Source organism: Bombus bifarius, unplaced genomic scaffold, assembly GCF_011952205.1.
Source record: "Bombus bifarius isolate JDL3187 unplaced genomic scaffold, Bbif_JDL3187 scf7180000008023, whole genome shotgun sequence".
NCBI classification, from domain to species: domain Eukaryota; kingdom Metazoa; phylum Arthropoda; class Insecta; order Hymenoptera; family Apidae; genus Bombus; species Bombus bifarius.
Window position 1 is genome coordinate 702,629 of NW_022884396.1, and position 15,401 is coordinate 718,029.

General features: G+C 37.9%; 2 protein-coding genes across 7 annotated transcripts in view; one reads left to right on the forward strand and one right to left on the reverse strand.

Annotated features, from left to right (window-relative positions):
- Positions 1-15,401, forward strand: part of LOC117207143 (probable beta-hexosaminidase fdl) — a 40,200-nt gene that overhangs the window by 10,925 nt on the left and 13,874 nt on the right. The window contains exon 3 of one of the 2 annotated variants that reach the window (XM_033447059.1): positions 6,968-7,035. The exons of the other annotated variant lie outside the window; for it this stretch is intronic. Within the exon in view, the coding sequence (XP_033302950.1) occupies positions 6,977-7,035 (59 nt within the window). The 5' untranslated portion in view covers positions 6,968-6,976. The remainder of the gene's footprint in view (positions 1-6,967; positions 7,036-15,401) is intronic. 2 annotated transcript variants of the gene reach the window in all.
- On the reverse strand, positions 1,269-14,304 carry LOC117207144. 5 transcript variants are annotated; one of them, XM_033447064.1, is made up of 5 exons: positions 13,845-14,304; positions 10,334-10,526; positions 9,315-9,506; positions 5,820-5,976; positions 1,269-3,574 (listed from the first exon to the last, which is right to left on the reverse strand). In XM_033447064.1, exons 2-5 carry the CDS (start codon positions 10,363-10,365, stop codon positions 3,239-3,241), a joined length of 717 nt encoding a protein of 238 aa, XP_033302955.1. In that variant the 5' UTR covers positions 10,366-10,526; positions 13,845-14,304; the 3' UTR covers positions 1,269-3,238. The 5 variants fall into 5 exon arrangements, with proteins under 5 accessions (XP_033302955.1, XP_033302953.1, XP_033302954.1 ...); XM_033447062.1 differs by having other exon boundaries at positions 13,789-14,304; XM_033447063.1 differs by lacking the exon at positions 13,845-14,304 and adding an exon at positions 10,590-10,714.

Below are 15,401 nucleotides of genomic sequence, written 5' to 3' on the forward strand. Positions count from 1 at the left end.
TTACACGCCGAAACTTTTCTACTCTCGATCACGAACTTTTAAATAAGGTAGCCGTGGATCTCGTAAATAGTTCCATTCCAGATGATAACGAACGACCTACGATCAACTTACCATATCGTAATAATTATACTGATATTACGCGATTTAAAGGTTATTTAAACGCCTTTATACGTAGATATTAGAAATACGATACTTGAGATACCATGGAGTACACGTTACCCTAATTACAGAGGCTCGTGAAAGTATTTGAACTGTTGTTAAAACACTCGATGAACTACCGTTATGCGTAATACGAAAGATTTTGCAATTTTATCAGCTCTATAACGAGATACGACTATCATGATTTCACTCTATGCACAACGTACACAACTACGCTTGAATCACGAGGAAAATACACGGATATCGATAAAAAATAAAAATATAATCGAGACAGAAATTGAAGATAGTTTGAGACGATTTAAGAGAAACAATTTCTTCTTTTAATTTATCAGGTAGGATTTTTTAAATAATCGCGGTTAAGAAAAGAAAATAGAAAAACATTATTTATGCAAAAGACTTGAGCGTAAAACAAAGTTATATTAATACGTATCGTTTTATTATACGCTATGGAGGAAACATATGAATAAACAAATAAACTAATTTGTCGGTTAATGGCATTAGCTGTCTCGAGGGATTGTCACAAACTCCACGGTGATTAGTTTTATGCTAATTTTGCATACTGCTCGACGATAACATATCGTTTATCTTGGATTGCAATGTGTATCCGGTCCCGACGTCACGCGTTTCGGAATTCGTTGAATGAAATAACTATAGATAAGCAATAACTATCTGAAACACGGGAATACACTTCGAAATTAACTTGTCACCGCGTAATCACTGACATTAAGGAGACAATTTACATGCTTGTATTATAATTATAACATGTTATTTAGTCTCTGACTGATAAGCCAGATAATAATTCATTACACTTGCAATTTTAAAATGGAATATTATCATTTCGTTATATACTATATCGTTACTAAAATGTGCTTATGATTTTATGCTTTAACTGATATTTTATTTGCTTGATAAGAAATTGGGAATAGATTAAACTATCTTTCCTCCGCAAGACAAATATTTCTAGATAATTCGTCGGATATTCGTCGTTTGTTAATTTTCAAAAGGAACAAGTCTTACGCTCGAATCGAATAATGCATATCGCTGTTTTTATCTATTATCGTATCTATTATCAGAAGAGATATTACGAATTCGAATATACAGAATTCGCCGTTATTCAAAGCACGATATCGAGTCACTTCGTTTATTTATTATTTCTCTATTTCGTCCATTTTACCAAATTGATTTTCTTCGATTAAAAGAAAACGTTCGATATTTTCGTCGCTATCGGAACCTCGCGATATTTTCCTTAATTTTCTTTCCCTTGCTTTCACCATTGAAACTAAAAATATTCTTTTCGGAACGAGAATAAATCATCGAAGAAATGTGGCAAATCCAAATTCGTGGAATTTCTCGCCTCTCAGAGAACGACGTATTAAATCCTCTCGCTTATCGCGCAATTTTGTCAGATTGGTTTCCTTCGATTAATAGAATCGTCGCGCTGCACATTTTTATCGATATCCGAACCTCTGGCCAAAATTTCTTTCAATTCTTTTTCTCGTGTTTTCCTCGCCGACAAAAGAAATATGTTTTCATAAGCCGTTTCGAGGACTCCGACCAGCCGCGTTAACTAACACATAGACGAATTCGCGACACTCGATCAGCTCCGCGAACGACCATAAACGAAGGCGTAATTCATGCCCGCCTAAAGTGGTCTTTAAGCTGATCAACGATATGGTTGAGGACCACTAAAGTGGCCTTCACTTGCTGAAGGATAAGATCATCGATTTCTTGCGCTCTCTGCGTACTATTTCAGCCGATGAGAAGTTTAACGACGATCGCGATCTGTCCAACGGATATCGTTGTTTCTGTCTTTTTATTTACGCGAATTTACGCGATTACCACGGATTCACTGTAAACAGCTGCCGCGAATATATCCGACATTTAACACTGTGGATAGTTGGAACAATTAGCACGCCTGGTTTCTCAAATGCTCGTGTATTATATATTTCTCGCATTTATTTAGAGCAGGTTTACACGTTACATGAAAATTGATGAGAATTCGAGTTTCTAAATGATATGAAATGAGATATTATGCGGGATATTCTTTGGAATACGTTCGTTGCACGATGTTGCTGAATTCTCGAATCTCGGTATTCGATTTAATCAAACACAAATCAACATTCATCTAATCACATTATATTCACAGATAATAATTCACAGATGGAGTGTCACGGTTTCAGAAAAATCGAACCTGATTCGCGTACTCCATTTCGACCGTCACTGTTTCCTTTCTTTTCTCAAATAGTCTGAAGCACATCACTCGATACGTAATTTTTCATTCGTCGCAAACTCGATTAGAAATTTAATGTCATCCTGAATATTTATCTCATGGCTCTTTTCTTCTTTAAAAATCACAGGCGAAGATCGTTCTTGCCAGGCACGTAATTTCGAACCTATGGATTGCAATCTATTCTCCATCGAACGATTTCTCGTCTCCCATAAATTCGATCGCAAGATCGAACATCCACAGGTGCTTCTATTTATCTCAACTTCTTCCTCGAGACAAACCTCTTTTCTTCGAAGCCAAAAAAAGAACGCCTATATCTTCCTTCTAAGTAACTTGGAACATATCGATTGGAAACTACTCGATCTTGGTTCGATAAGTTCGCTCTGTTTTTTCAAAATTCCGCAATTAGATCTAAGCGTCCGATGCTTGCCAACTTACAGTTTCGTTGCTCGACGAATTCTTCTCTCGAGATCAAAAACGAAGACTAGAAACTTCTCTTCCAAACATCCTCCAACTGCTCCACTCCGAGTGTCACTCTTTGCTCGTCCTGTTCCTTTGGATCGTAACTTTCAGAAATTTCAATTGCACACGGTCTTGCTCGAATCTCAGTCTGATCCGTCGAAAAAGCTTCTCTTCGCGACGTTGTAAACACAAGGAGGCAAGGTTTTCCCAAACGTAGGTAGAGAAGTGGAGGCGCAAAAGTGAAAAATCAATGGACCTAACTTCCTTCTTTCCAATCCCTCGACGCTCCAATCTCTTTGCTCTACTTGAACACAGATACGCGAAGGAACGCGATCGATTCGAAGAATCGTAAAATTCTTCGGGATCAGAGAGGCGTGTCGGTCGCCGGTGTTACACGTAGCCGTTCGCGTCCAGCTTTAAGGCGGCTTCGTAAGAAGGCAATCCTTCGTCCGAGATTTCTTGTTCCGTGGCCTCGTTGCATTCCGTGGATCTCACGGTCGTGCTCAAGCTTAGTAACGTAGACACCATGGAAGGGATTATAATTCCTGGCGTCTCCGCACCTTCGGGCTTCTTGTCGATGAAGTTGGGCAGGCTTCTTGAGTCGAAGATCAGACTGTCGTAGGTCGGTGGTGGTCCAGGGCCAGAGTTTGGCGTCACAGGACACGAAGGGGGTCCGTAGGTGCTCTCGTCTAAGTTTCCCTCGCCTGTCGATTGTCTATCGCAGCACTGAAAAAACGAACATCAATATCGAGGAGTTTTAGAGTTTAGTTTTAGAACTTGGCGGAGATCGAAACGAGACGAGCCTTATTTCGTTATGAGAAACAAGTCTGCGATTCGAACGAAATAGTCACGAGGCAGGATGCTAATAAGCGTTTAAACGCTAGACGATTAATGTCCACGTGTCTAACAATGAACAATTAAAGCTTATATAATCGATACGCGAGTAATTATTTAATTTGTGCGAAATCTGGCCAATCGATGGTGGAATATTCGTCACGCATCAGGTAGATCTACCAAAAGAACGTTTATCTAATTTTCATCGGTATAGATATACATATATATACGTATTTTCGCGAATCACTTAAATTGTAAAGATCGTCTTTAATATCAAATTAACGTAAAACGTTAGTATTAAAGGTGAACATCGTGTTACGTCGCGTAACACTCTACCTAGCCGAGGCCACACACCGCGGGCAATATGGCAACCAGATGTCTTCGGATACTCGCAGCGTATCCTCCATAGTTTCAAGTACCTTCCATAAATCTCATAGATTTCCTAGAAAAGGTCCTTCAAACCAAACAAACGTCTGTTTCCGAAGAATTTCCAAAGACTATTGTCTACCACGGCTTAACTAGGGAAAGTTAGTTTTTCTAACGTACGATGCAACTTTCCTTCCACTAACCACTTTCTCTCGAGGGCGGTTAAGACCCTTCGTTTAACCAATTAACAACGAAGCCTATTTCCCTCACTCTCTTAACTAACATCGGCACCAACAAATCCGATGGTCCCGTGCGCTAGACACACCCATCCTTAGCTTTCCTCCGAGACAGCATCGTCTCCCAAGACAGTACTGATTTTACATCCTTCGAACGGTCAACATCCTTTAACCGGGTATACACACCAGTAGATCAGTCACTCACTCATCTCGTACATACGCACCAGCGTAACTGCCTTCGTTATAAGTTGTTGGAATAAACGGTGAAATATAACTTACTCTACTGCGTCATACTCATTTAACCACCTCTGTTATCTTAACCGAAACAGGGGAACGACTACTTCGCGGCGTCGATTCACCGAATCGTAGCGAGAATTTACGCCTCTCGCTGACGCGTTTTTCTCGCGACCGCGTCTCTCCGCGAACGGTCGTAACACATCGTATTAATTGTATAAGACGAAACATTCTTAGAGATATCACGGTAGGGATTCCTCGAGGATGACCTATTTTACTTTTACTTAAAATTTTCATCATTTTTTTTTTTTTTTACTTTTTTAACTTTCAGCTTCTCTAACTTTCCTCGTGAATTAATCTAAAAATTGTCAGTCTTTCGACAGAGACGTAACACACAGTTTTCATTGGATAAGAGCGCGGACGAAAGTCGAGCCAAGCGTGAAACGAAGATTCCTGATCGATAGGATCGTATTAGTTTAGCCAGGGTAACCGCAAACGATTTCACCGCAAATGATAGAGCATCGCGCGATTAGTCAGTTATACGGCATAATATAATCATCGCGTAATATGTTCGTATCGCGCTTAGCACAAGGCCGGATTAACCTGAACAGGGTTGGTTTTCGTCGAAAACGAGGCTACCGATTTTAGCTATAGTCTGTCGGGAAACACGGATAAGATATCCGTTTCTCGGAACGATCGAGTAGATCCGACCATCACCTAAATCCAACCCGATCTGATCGGGCCACGGAAACTTCGGTTCGCGTGTGCTATTTTAACTGAATCTTACATAACGTGCCTTTTAAGTGCACCACGTTCGTGAACGCGAATCATAATGAACACGGTGTATACCGTATTTTGCGTTGATAAATGCTTGAAATTACGACCGTCGTTTTCTCAAAGTGAGATCTTGCTATTGTTAACCCTTTCTGCTTGCCTTCGTGATATTTGCTCGAGTCGAATTGTTTCCAGCGGAGTGCACTAACCCTTCGTTGACCCGACTTATTTCTATTTGCCTATTTCTCGTCATTGTCGTTATTCTGAACGTCAGATGAGAAACAATGGATGAAGCTACGTTGTCAGATTTTTTACACAGGCCAATCGATCGATTACGTTAGCGAAATTATCCTTTCGTCTCTGTTAAATTATACCATTATATAAATGAAAATTTCACCGTGTGAGAAGAAAATTTTTATTTCACAAGAACGTTATAGTGGTGGTTAACGTGAAATGAATCGTCTATTCGTATAAAGAAGACGTGTCAATTAAGCTATTTGATGTGCATCATGAGAAAGGTTACTCACAGCAGCGTGCGCTTCCGTGGTGAAGACCTCGAGGCTATGCACGTCTGGCTCTGTCCTCCAGTATTGCGGGTACTCTTGCGGTCGGTTCTTCCGGATGCTCTTGTGACAACAGTAACACATCAGTAGGACGACCATAATCACGCCGCTGAGCATCGCCCTGCAAGAAAACAGAGCCCGTGCCGCGAGTTAGAATAACGTGAGCGTGTAGCCAAGAGAGAAATGAGACCATCGAGCGTATATTTATCGCGCGTCAACCTCTTCCCTCATAGTTGTGTGGCCGTTTTAAATCATCTTCAGCCACGGTTCATCGTATTATCGATTTTAGACGAGATTCGTAGACGCGCAGCTTCTCTTATAGGGTGAATTTTGTCGCGAATTAAACGGCGTACTCTTAAGACTTTTATAATAGAAATTTTGGTTGCTTATGAATGGGAGAATTACGTATGGTGGATTTAGAGGAAACGTAAATATGCAAAAGACGCGTAGAGTGCAGGAAATATAGCGGCGTATAGAAACGCGTATGTTAAAATGCGAGGTAAATTTCTCGTGAATTAATTATTCTGAATTGTTCGTAATAGAAAACTTGTTTACCTATACGAGGAAAGAAATTTAAATATGTATATAAGAATCTAGAAAATACATATAATTCAGAAACATAGGTATAAGATGAAGGTCAAAGTAAAGTATATACCGACAAGTTTTTGTTTCAACAGTTATGTAAATATCAATCTATTTGTAATGTTTTTTCATTTGTATATTTACAATAAAAATTCTCTACTGGCGGCAACATCGTGACAAATGAAGAAAATAGTTTTCAAGTAACGTATCGTGATAAACAGCTACGGTTAATCGAATGAGATATAAATTATGGGTTGACGTTCGTTCGTTTCGTCTTTATTCCTTATCCAACCACGTGTATGTCAGTATTTTAGAACATTTCGTTTAAGTCGATCGCTCTAATATCGTTTCAAAGATATAATATATTCTTAAAAACTTGTTTCGTAGTGCGATCGAGCGGCGAGTTCCTTTAAAAAGCTTTTAGCATCCCTTAAAATTCCACCCTTTCTGCCCGCAACATCATATCAAATAAAAAAGTACTAGAAATATTAACAATAATCGATTTAAACGAATCACCCTCTATATTGTAGGCGACAGAAATGAAAAGAAACTTCGAAATCGAGGTACAGATGTCAAAGAAGCTATTCCTCCGAAAAAAGTGAGTAAAAAAAATCTGTCGCTGATTGATTTAACACAAACTCAGACAGCAAAATATCAGTGTGGCTAATATTCGCTAATGTTAAACTTGGAGATTGTTGTTGCGAGTGCGATAATCGCTTTCACTAATCCTCAAAGTGTCCTTAATGGCTTTAACGCTTTTTGAAAGTTAGAAACTTGAGCGTAATGGCAGACGGTAAGCAACAGTCTCCGCCGTTGAGAGTCGTTTCACGCGGATAAAAGGACGAGTCTGCGATTTCACGGTTCGTCGAGACGATTTCTGCGACCACGAGCTTCACCATCGTGGCAAACCGGTGATTCGATGGCCGTTGTTTACGATACGCCGCGTATTAAATGATCACGGCTACTGTAATACAGTTGTTCCTGCAATTATTACGGTGACGAAGCCACTTCCTGTGCAAACCGTTCTCTTTATGAGTCACGAGCCAACTCGACTTATTTCTTCAATAAAAATCACGGAAATGCGATATTTTCAAAATTTGCGACGTCAGTTTTGATACAATTTGTCGAATTTTACAGTCGTTCGAGGATTCGCGAATTCTCTTTCCTTCTTTGCTACGTCTTTACTATATAAATAACGATCTTATTATAATAATTTTGAACGATTTAAATCAAGTCGAGCGTAGAATCTTCCTCTCTAAAGAATCTCTCTAAAGTTGCTTGAAAATTGATTGAAACGTCCTTCGTTTGTTCCAAATTGAAATTACGAAATTTATAAACTCGTCCAGAGATCCGACCGAGCATCTTCTCTTTCAATTTCCATCGAATTTTCTTTTCTTCTTCTTCGATGAGGTTTTAGTATTTCTACGATGACATGTTCGATATTGAATGAAAGTTTCGCGAAGTTTTTTAATACGAAGGCTCGCAGTACTAAGTACGGTATGTCCTGTTTACTTTCTTTTTCTTTTTTTTTTCAAAAAGTTACTCGCGCGTTTGTAGCGTAAGAAGTTGAAGAAGATGATGAAGTTTCGCTGCTTATGCTAATCGAGTTTGAGAAACACTGATCTAGTGGTTTACTCAGTAAATACGGTCTATAACATAGAAAGGAGGCTAAATCGTGCTTACCGGATGTTATCTTTTCTTTGCTCTGCAGGGAAGAACCGTATGAAAGTTGCGTGGACTTTAATCAAGCAAAGAGACGCCGTTAGTTGATTAATATTATAAATTGCAAGTGATTTAAAAATAATAAACCTATGCAAATTCATCTCTGGCGTCCTTAATTATTCCTTATCAGATTCTCTGTTTAATCATGTTACGAAGATAATTTAAAATTTAAATAAAGCTTATTTACGTCGTTCGTTGTTACATAACACCGATCGATGAGTTAATGAAGCCGTTGAAAATACAAATAGCTGGAACAACTCATCCTGAAACGTATTCCTATTAATAGCACTCGAACATCATAAAAATGGTTCAATTAAAGGTTGCTCGATCTAGAAGTAGTTGAAATAAATTTTCTACGGTTATCTAAATAAATAAATTGATTCCCGACAGAAATATTCAATGATAGAACTTTCCTAGAAATATTTCAGATAAATCGTTCGTAATTCCGTAGAAGAGTGTTTAATATAAATTCACAGAGATTTCGTAGAAAAATGTTCGAACTAGGCTCTCCGTAATTAATTTATTTCCATAAAATAAGATAAATATAAAATAAACTTTTTCAACCTTCTTTCTAATTAGATGAGAAATATTTAAAAGAAAATTTAGTATCGTGGAAAGATATTGGATGACGGGATTCCGCAAGAAAATATATCGAATAAATTCCATATTATCATAGCAGAGGAAAATATCTAAAGTAAATTTCTTTCTATAGACAAACGTTGGCTGAATTCCCCGCGATATTGTAAAATAAATACCTCACAGTCTTGAAACTAAATTCTTTGTAATATTAACGTAACGATATAGAAAAATATTCATCGATAAATCAATGATCAGATTCCACGGCCAAATATCTATAATCGGTTCACTGTTCATGACTCTGTAGAAAAGTAATTTTAAATAAATTCCCTGCGTTTATTTCTGCATAGAAAAATTTTTCATTATTTCATCGAAGAAAATTCCAGGCAAATTCTCCGCCAAGGTACAATAGAACAAAATATTACCGCGGGATACCGTTCGACTAAATCGAAAACACGCGTAGAGTTTCCCCGTGTGACGATAGAAAGTCGTTGAAAGCTGTGGATTGCGGGATTGTGTATCGCCGATCGTATCGATCGACCGGTATTGAGTATCGTGCATCGAAAGCCGGTTACTCACCCGCCGAGAAGAATGTTAACATTCCCATGCAAATCGGTCTCGAAGTGACTCGTCTTACTAGCCGCTCCGCTTGCTGTCGTGGTGACATTGTATTCTGGTAAAATGGCATCTTCATACATGTTCGTGATATTACGCTTGTTCGAAGTAGCTTCCATAGCGGCCAGCATTGTCATCGTTCGCCGAAACGCGGTCCTGAAACGTTCCTTTTCTCACATGGTTTGTCCACTTTTATGCCTGTTCTAAGAACCACTTTGCGTATCGTGTTTTACGATTGAATTCTTACGTTTTACATAACCTGAGAAACCTGAGAAACCTAAAGCATCGATGTTCGATGTTGTCTACAAATCTGTACGATTCGTCGATATTTATCGAAATTGACGAGCTTGAGATTTATTCATGACAAGGATAGACCTTAGTGTTTATTTACAATAGGTTCTTGTCATTGTTATCATTTATTAATAGAACGATTGTAAAGCCAAGATACACGCACAATTGTGTATATATCTATACATGATGCAAGAAATAAAGGGGAATAGAAAATACGAAGAGAGAAGTAGAAGAAAAGCAACGATAATAGCTACATAATACGTGTGTAGCGTAAAATTGGATATAACGTAATCGAAAAAATTCACCAGCTAAAAACATAATTTAGCGTGTGCGTAAAGCTGGATATATAAAGATTTCTTAGAACAATGACTAAAGAGAGCCACGGAACAAATCTATTTTATTTGCAAGCGTATTATTGGTTAGCTTTAATTTATTCGACTGTTTTTACAATTATAATAAAGATAGCTATAAAAGTTGTTTGAAATTTCCTAAAGGAAAAAGATAGAGAACTCTCGCTTTAAGCTTTCCTTGTGAATTCATTTTCGTTGTTGAGATTCACGATTGCCTCTAAGTCAATCGTTGAGACACGACTACTTTTTAAAACGATATTCGTACAAGAACCTTTTGAAAATGGTGTCGTGGTTTATCGATCATGCCCTTTGCGGAGATTCCAGCTAAAAGCCACCCCTTACCTTTTCACCGATGGATTCGAGCCGTAGGACATTTTGGAGCGTGTTGCTGTAGTCACGATATACTCGAGCTTGGTGGTACCGTCGTGTCGTTTCGATGCCTGCCTGACGCATTTGCATCGAATTATTCGGCCTTCGATCTTCCTGGCTTTCCTCGATCAAAATGCTCGTTTTTGTCGCATACCGCAGACTCTACCTGCGCAATTTTAATTCGTCTTTTTTTAGCCTTTGATCCCCTGTCCTCGCCTTCCCTTCCAACCTGTTGGTCCGCGTTCCTCCGCGATAGTTGACCTCGTATGGTAGCACGAACAGGAACAAACTGTTTTCTTTTATAGTTTCATTTATATCGAAAGATATTTTTAAGAAAGTCGTGTTTGGGATATTCTATGATATAAAATATTTCAAAAGATCCTAAGATGTGGAAGAACTTTTTTGTTATAAGAAGCTCAAAGCATAAAAGAAATTTTAAAATGTTAGATATATGTATGTGAAGTTACACTTTTAGCAGATATAGGATTCGTTTGTTTTGTCGGTTAAAATCGTACTTTTCTTAATGGTAGAATCAGTTTCGATGTAGATGATAATACGTTACTTCGATATCTTGTATATCAACAAAGCTGGAACATTAGCGTGCTGTCGATCGAACAACAAGATAATTTCCCGAAGCCTGTGGATCAACTGCGCTCCGCGGTTCGATTTTTTCACAAAGGAAAACGATAGAGTAGTTCGTTTGTTTCAGGGCAGTTTAAGGCTAAAACGAGAGAAAAATATAAATAAAATTATAAAACGCGTAGACTTTTTACAGAATGGTCTGTCGTTGTGACTCGTAATTGAATATGTAAACAGTCTCGTATACTCTGCTGCGATTTTAGATGTGTAATAATCTTATTAACAGCTTTAACGTAAGAGGATTATTAACATATTAACTGATTTTAAAGAATACATTTCCTAAAAGAAAAATCCTAAAAACTGTTGAGAAAACTAGTCTCTTATAATCGTAATATCCATCGTAATATTGCTAATGGTAGCTATAAAAGTTAATCTCACCTTCGATTAAATTTTATTCCGATTTTATTCCGACTCTGCTAATAAAAACGTATCGTCGAGGATTAGTTAGATGGAAGTTAATAACCTGTAATTGGTCAGGGAAAAAGTAATACGCGATCGTGACGAAAGAAATTAGTATGAAGGCGAGGTGAATGGAAAGCTTCGATTAAGATTAAATACAAGGAATTTCATATGGAAATTAAAATACGTCCTAGTTTTATAGACGCACATTGCCCCAATGGAAAACAAAGCGAATATCTTGAATACAAGCATGCATAATTAACTCCTTGACACGGTATTAAAATAGCCAATGGTGCGTCGTGTATATCAAGATTTCGTGCGACTTTGAATTTTTCATTCGCTTCTCTCTCTCTCTGTCTCTCTATTCTCTTTCAACGATTTTCATTCAGCGTATTTCAAACTTCTACTTTTAGATATTAGAATTTTTTTACACGACCACTTTATTTATTTCGGTTGATCTTAATTGCTCGACAAATTTTTTATTTAAAAATATATTCTTCTAGACTAATGTTCTATTTGTAGTTTTAACGGGAGAAAATGTGATAAGTACATTTTTGTTTATTTTCTGATTTTGATGACATTCGGTGACTAGAAAGATATGTATTTACCTAACTTAATGAATATTAACCTGCCTAACTAATGTCATTAATATCGTTACAAATGTCGAAAACGATAAGCGAAAGACACATACTTAATTGCAAAATCGAATGGAAGAGCAGCTTCGACGCGGAGAAGATTGATAACATAACGAGGTTCAAAACTGTTCTCTCGCAAAGAACAGGAAATGTGTTATTATGTTTTTCATCTATAGCCTAGATTTCTTAGGTTAGAAAATTGCGTATTCGATAAAAGCTTCGTGGAACTGGAAAAAGTATAAAAGAGGTATTTTGTTTCCTTTTATTGCATAAAATGTCTGATGCACGCGATGCAAGATAAATATTCGAACGAACAAAGCTTCTTTATAGTTCTTGCGCCGTTTGTTTCGTCCTTCACCGGTATACGATCGATTTATGCCAAGCCTACTCAATTGACGAAACTTTCAGCTTAGCCGACTATGAAACGATACCTGACGACCTTTCTTTTTTAATGTCGTATAAAAAGATACAAAGTTTATGATGTAATATGAAATCTGTAATTAAAAACGGATTATCACGCTAACTATTCACCCGTTAATCAATGTTATTATTAAATTGAAGTATTCCAGAATATGTACAACATCGTCAAGTACTTCTTTCTCTCCGCGATTTTTTCTTTTTCTTTTTTTCTTTTTAACGTAACGTGCATGTACGACAATCAATCGGTTGCAATCAAACCATCACGAATAATTACTATCATCGGTCTCTCATTATATCCGTCGCCAAGCATGCACCGTCATTTCGTATTCCGTCGTATTTATTTTTTATGCTTGAAGCCTGATTTACATCGATACAACATTTCAAATCTTCTAGCAGGAGCTGTGCATTGGGATCGCACTTGGTCAAGGATAATTTAAAGATAGTCATTCATCGTTGAAATGACTACATAACTCATCAACCTACTCGGTAGATCGAAACCTACACCACCGCCCTCATATTTAATCTCACTACTTCGACAAGAAAGATCGAGTTGCAAAGATATAATCGATGATACAACAAGCGTTACGATCCTTTTTATATTTCACAAAGTTTGTGCCCCTTTGTTTTCTTACCTACGTTGTCCTATTTTTCCATTGATTATTTTACTTAAAACCGTAGGACGCAATGGCGTTAGGCTGGAAGGCTAGCGGTTTATCGTGAAAAATTTACGAAATAAATTTTTTAACAGACATTGGCTTAGACTAGACCGAAGAAGAAGAAGAAGAAGAAGAACTTATGGCTAGAGTGCAGATCTTTATGCAATTTCATACTTTTATGAGTATAACTAAAGGAAAATGGGAATTTGTTTCCTCCATGAAATATCTAAATGAATATTTTGCTTCGAATATTTCCTCTATTTTTCCATATTATATGTAACTTTTTTCACTTTGAAATTTTCTATGATTACACGAATATCCGCAATGTACTTATCAATCGCCTTGGCATACTTGATTCGGCTAGAAAAAAGATTATGAAACTACTACATCATACTAACTCAAACTTCTGGTTTTTAAAGATTCTGTATGGATAGTTCAATATTTTTACATTCTATCCGCAAGTCTTTTTTCTATTTTTGATTATTTTACTGCACCATAATGGTATTAAACTCACACTTTGTAACCCAAAATTTTCTCACTTTCACGTATATATATATCTAATGCCGACCATACTTTGAAACCTCCAAAATACCGGAACATTCCTTCTATTCCTTCTTTTTCTTTCTTTTTTCTTCACAGAAAAGATCTAACGCTATCAAATACAGTCGACGTAAATTACCAAACGTATTTTCCACGATGGAAACGCGGCATAAAGCGTGCACGACGTGTACGTACAAGCGTTCCCTTGGTTCCCTTCGGTACTGTCGCGTGCCACTTCCGTTCTCCATCGAGCCCGATGTCGTCGACGACGACGACGACGAAGGATCGCGAGATTAAAAAAATGAAAAAAAAAGTGGGGAAGAAATGGTTGGACGAGGAACTCGATCCGCTCCCGCGACCGTTTCGTTTCAAACTATTACGCTGGTCATATTATACGCGTTGCCTGGCTACCAGTCGAGGCGACGCCGCGACGTTCGCCGTCGGCGCACGCCGCGAAGCGTCGTGACGCCTCGCGTGGCAGGACGAACCGATCCACTGACGTAGAACTGGGACGTGGCGGGACTAACAGGGCCAAGGTGTCTACATTCCACCTTTTCATAATCCTTCGTAGTCCGCGATATCCTCGAATTTTCGTTCCAATTAGTTTCCTTTCGTTTCGTCGTGTTTCTAACTTTAGCAACTTGTGGGATATGAGTATCTTTATAAAAAAAATTCTACGCCCTATTTACCCCTTCATGATCCACGTTTCCAAAAATCCTTTCTAATCCTAAGCTTACGCTTTAATAAAAAGTGTATTCTATCGAAATATCACGCTTCTAGGTACAACAATTTGGGCTGCACGTGGATGAGCGAGTGTCACTCATTTGTGTGTCACTTTTGCATTTTATACATGTAGATTGTATCGTATTATATCAGAATCTTGAGAGAGTAAGAGAGCGTATTCCACAGCCTGAATCGTCGCTATTCACATTGTTACACTTAGCATCGATACATCTAACGATACTTGTGGCTCAACATTGTTTGAGGTTTCCGGGTAAGTGGCGTGTCCAAAAGGAAGAGGATTCCAACGTTTCGCCCAGCATCGCAGTTGGTTACATGAAGATATTGGCACTGATACCGGTGACTACCAAGAACAGCGTGAACAGCGTATATTATATTATATTTCACATTTTATATTACGCATATACGAAATGTGTATGTCAACGTTCAATTCGTAATCAAATTAAAATTGATTTGATACCGTACTTGATACATTATCAGTTTGAAGATAATTCAATGTCAACACTTATCCGAACGTTATTGCGTCTATTAGAGTTTGAGGCTTCCCGAGGTTTCGCCATCCTTTCAGTTAGCTTCATCGGGATTCGCAGGACGCGCTATCAATCCTTCGTATTCAATCGTAACGCTGTTAAGTACAATAACGTTGTTAAGCGTGATAACCCAAGCTTCTCTTATGGCGCTTTTATGGTTCGGTATTTTCATCGAGATAACGACCATTGGAAAATAATCTGTGATAATAAAGGAAAAAGAGTTACATGGTAACCTGACGTAGAATCATGGGTTATAGAATTGTTGAATCCTCTAACGTTGTGAAACATAGTGTTTTGCTAATTCCTTAACATAATTTATCGAGTTAATGCAGTTGAATTTGCGAGCTGTTTAGTGTCATTGTTCGTTTGTTGTTCTGCATTTTCAATTTAAACGATATCCTGGAAAAATCGAACTGTACCATAACGATGAAGGCTTCCGGTTTACCGCACGTCCAAAGGCCTGCGAATTGTGGCTTCTTTT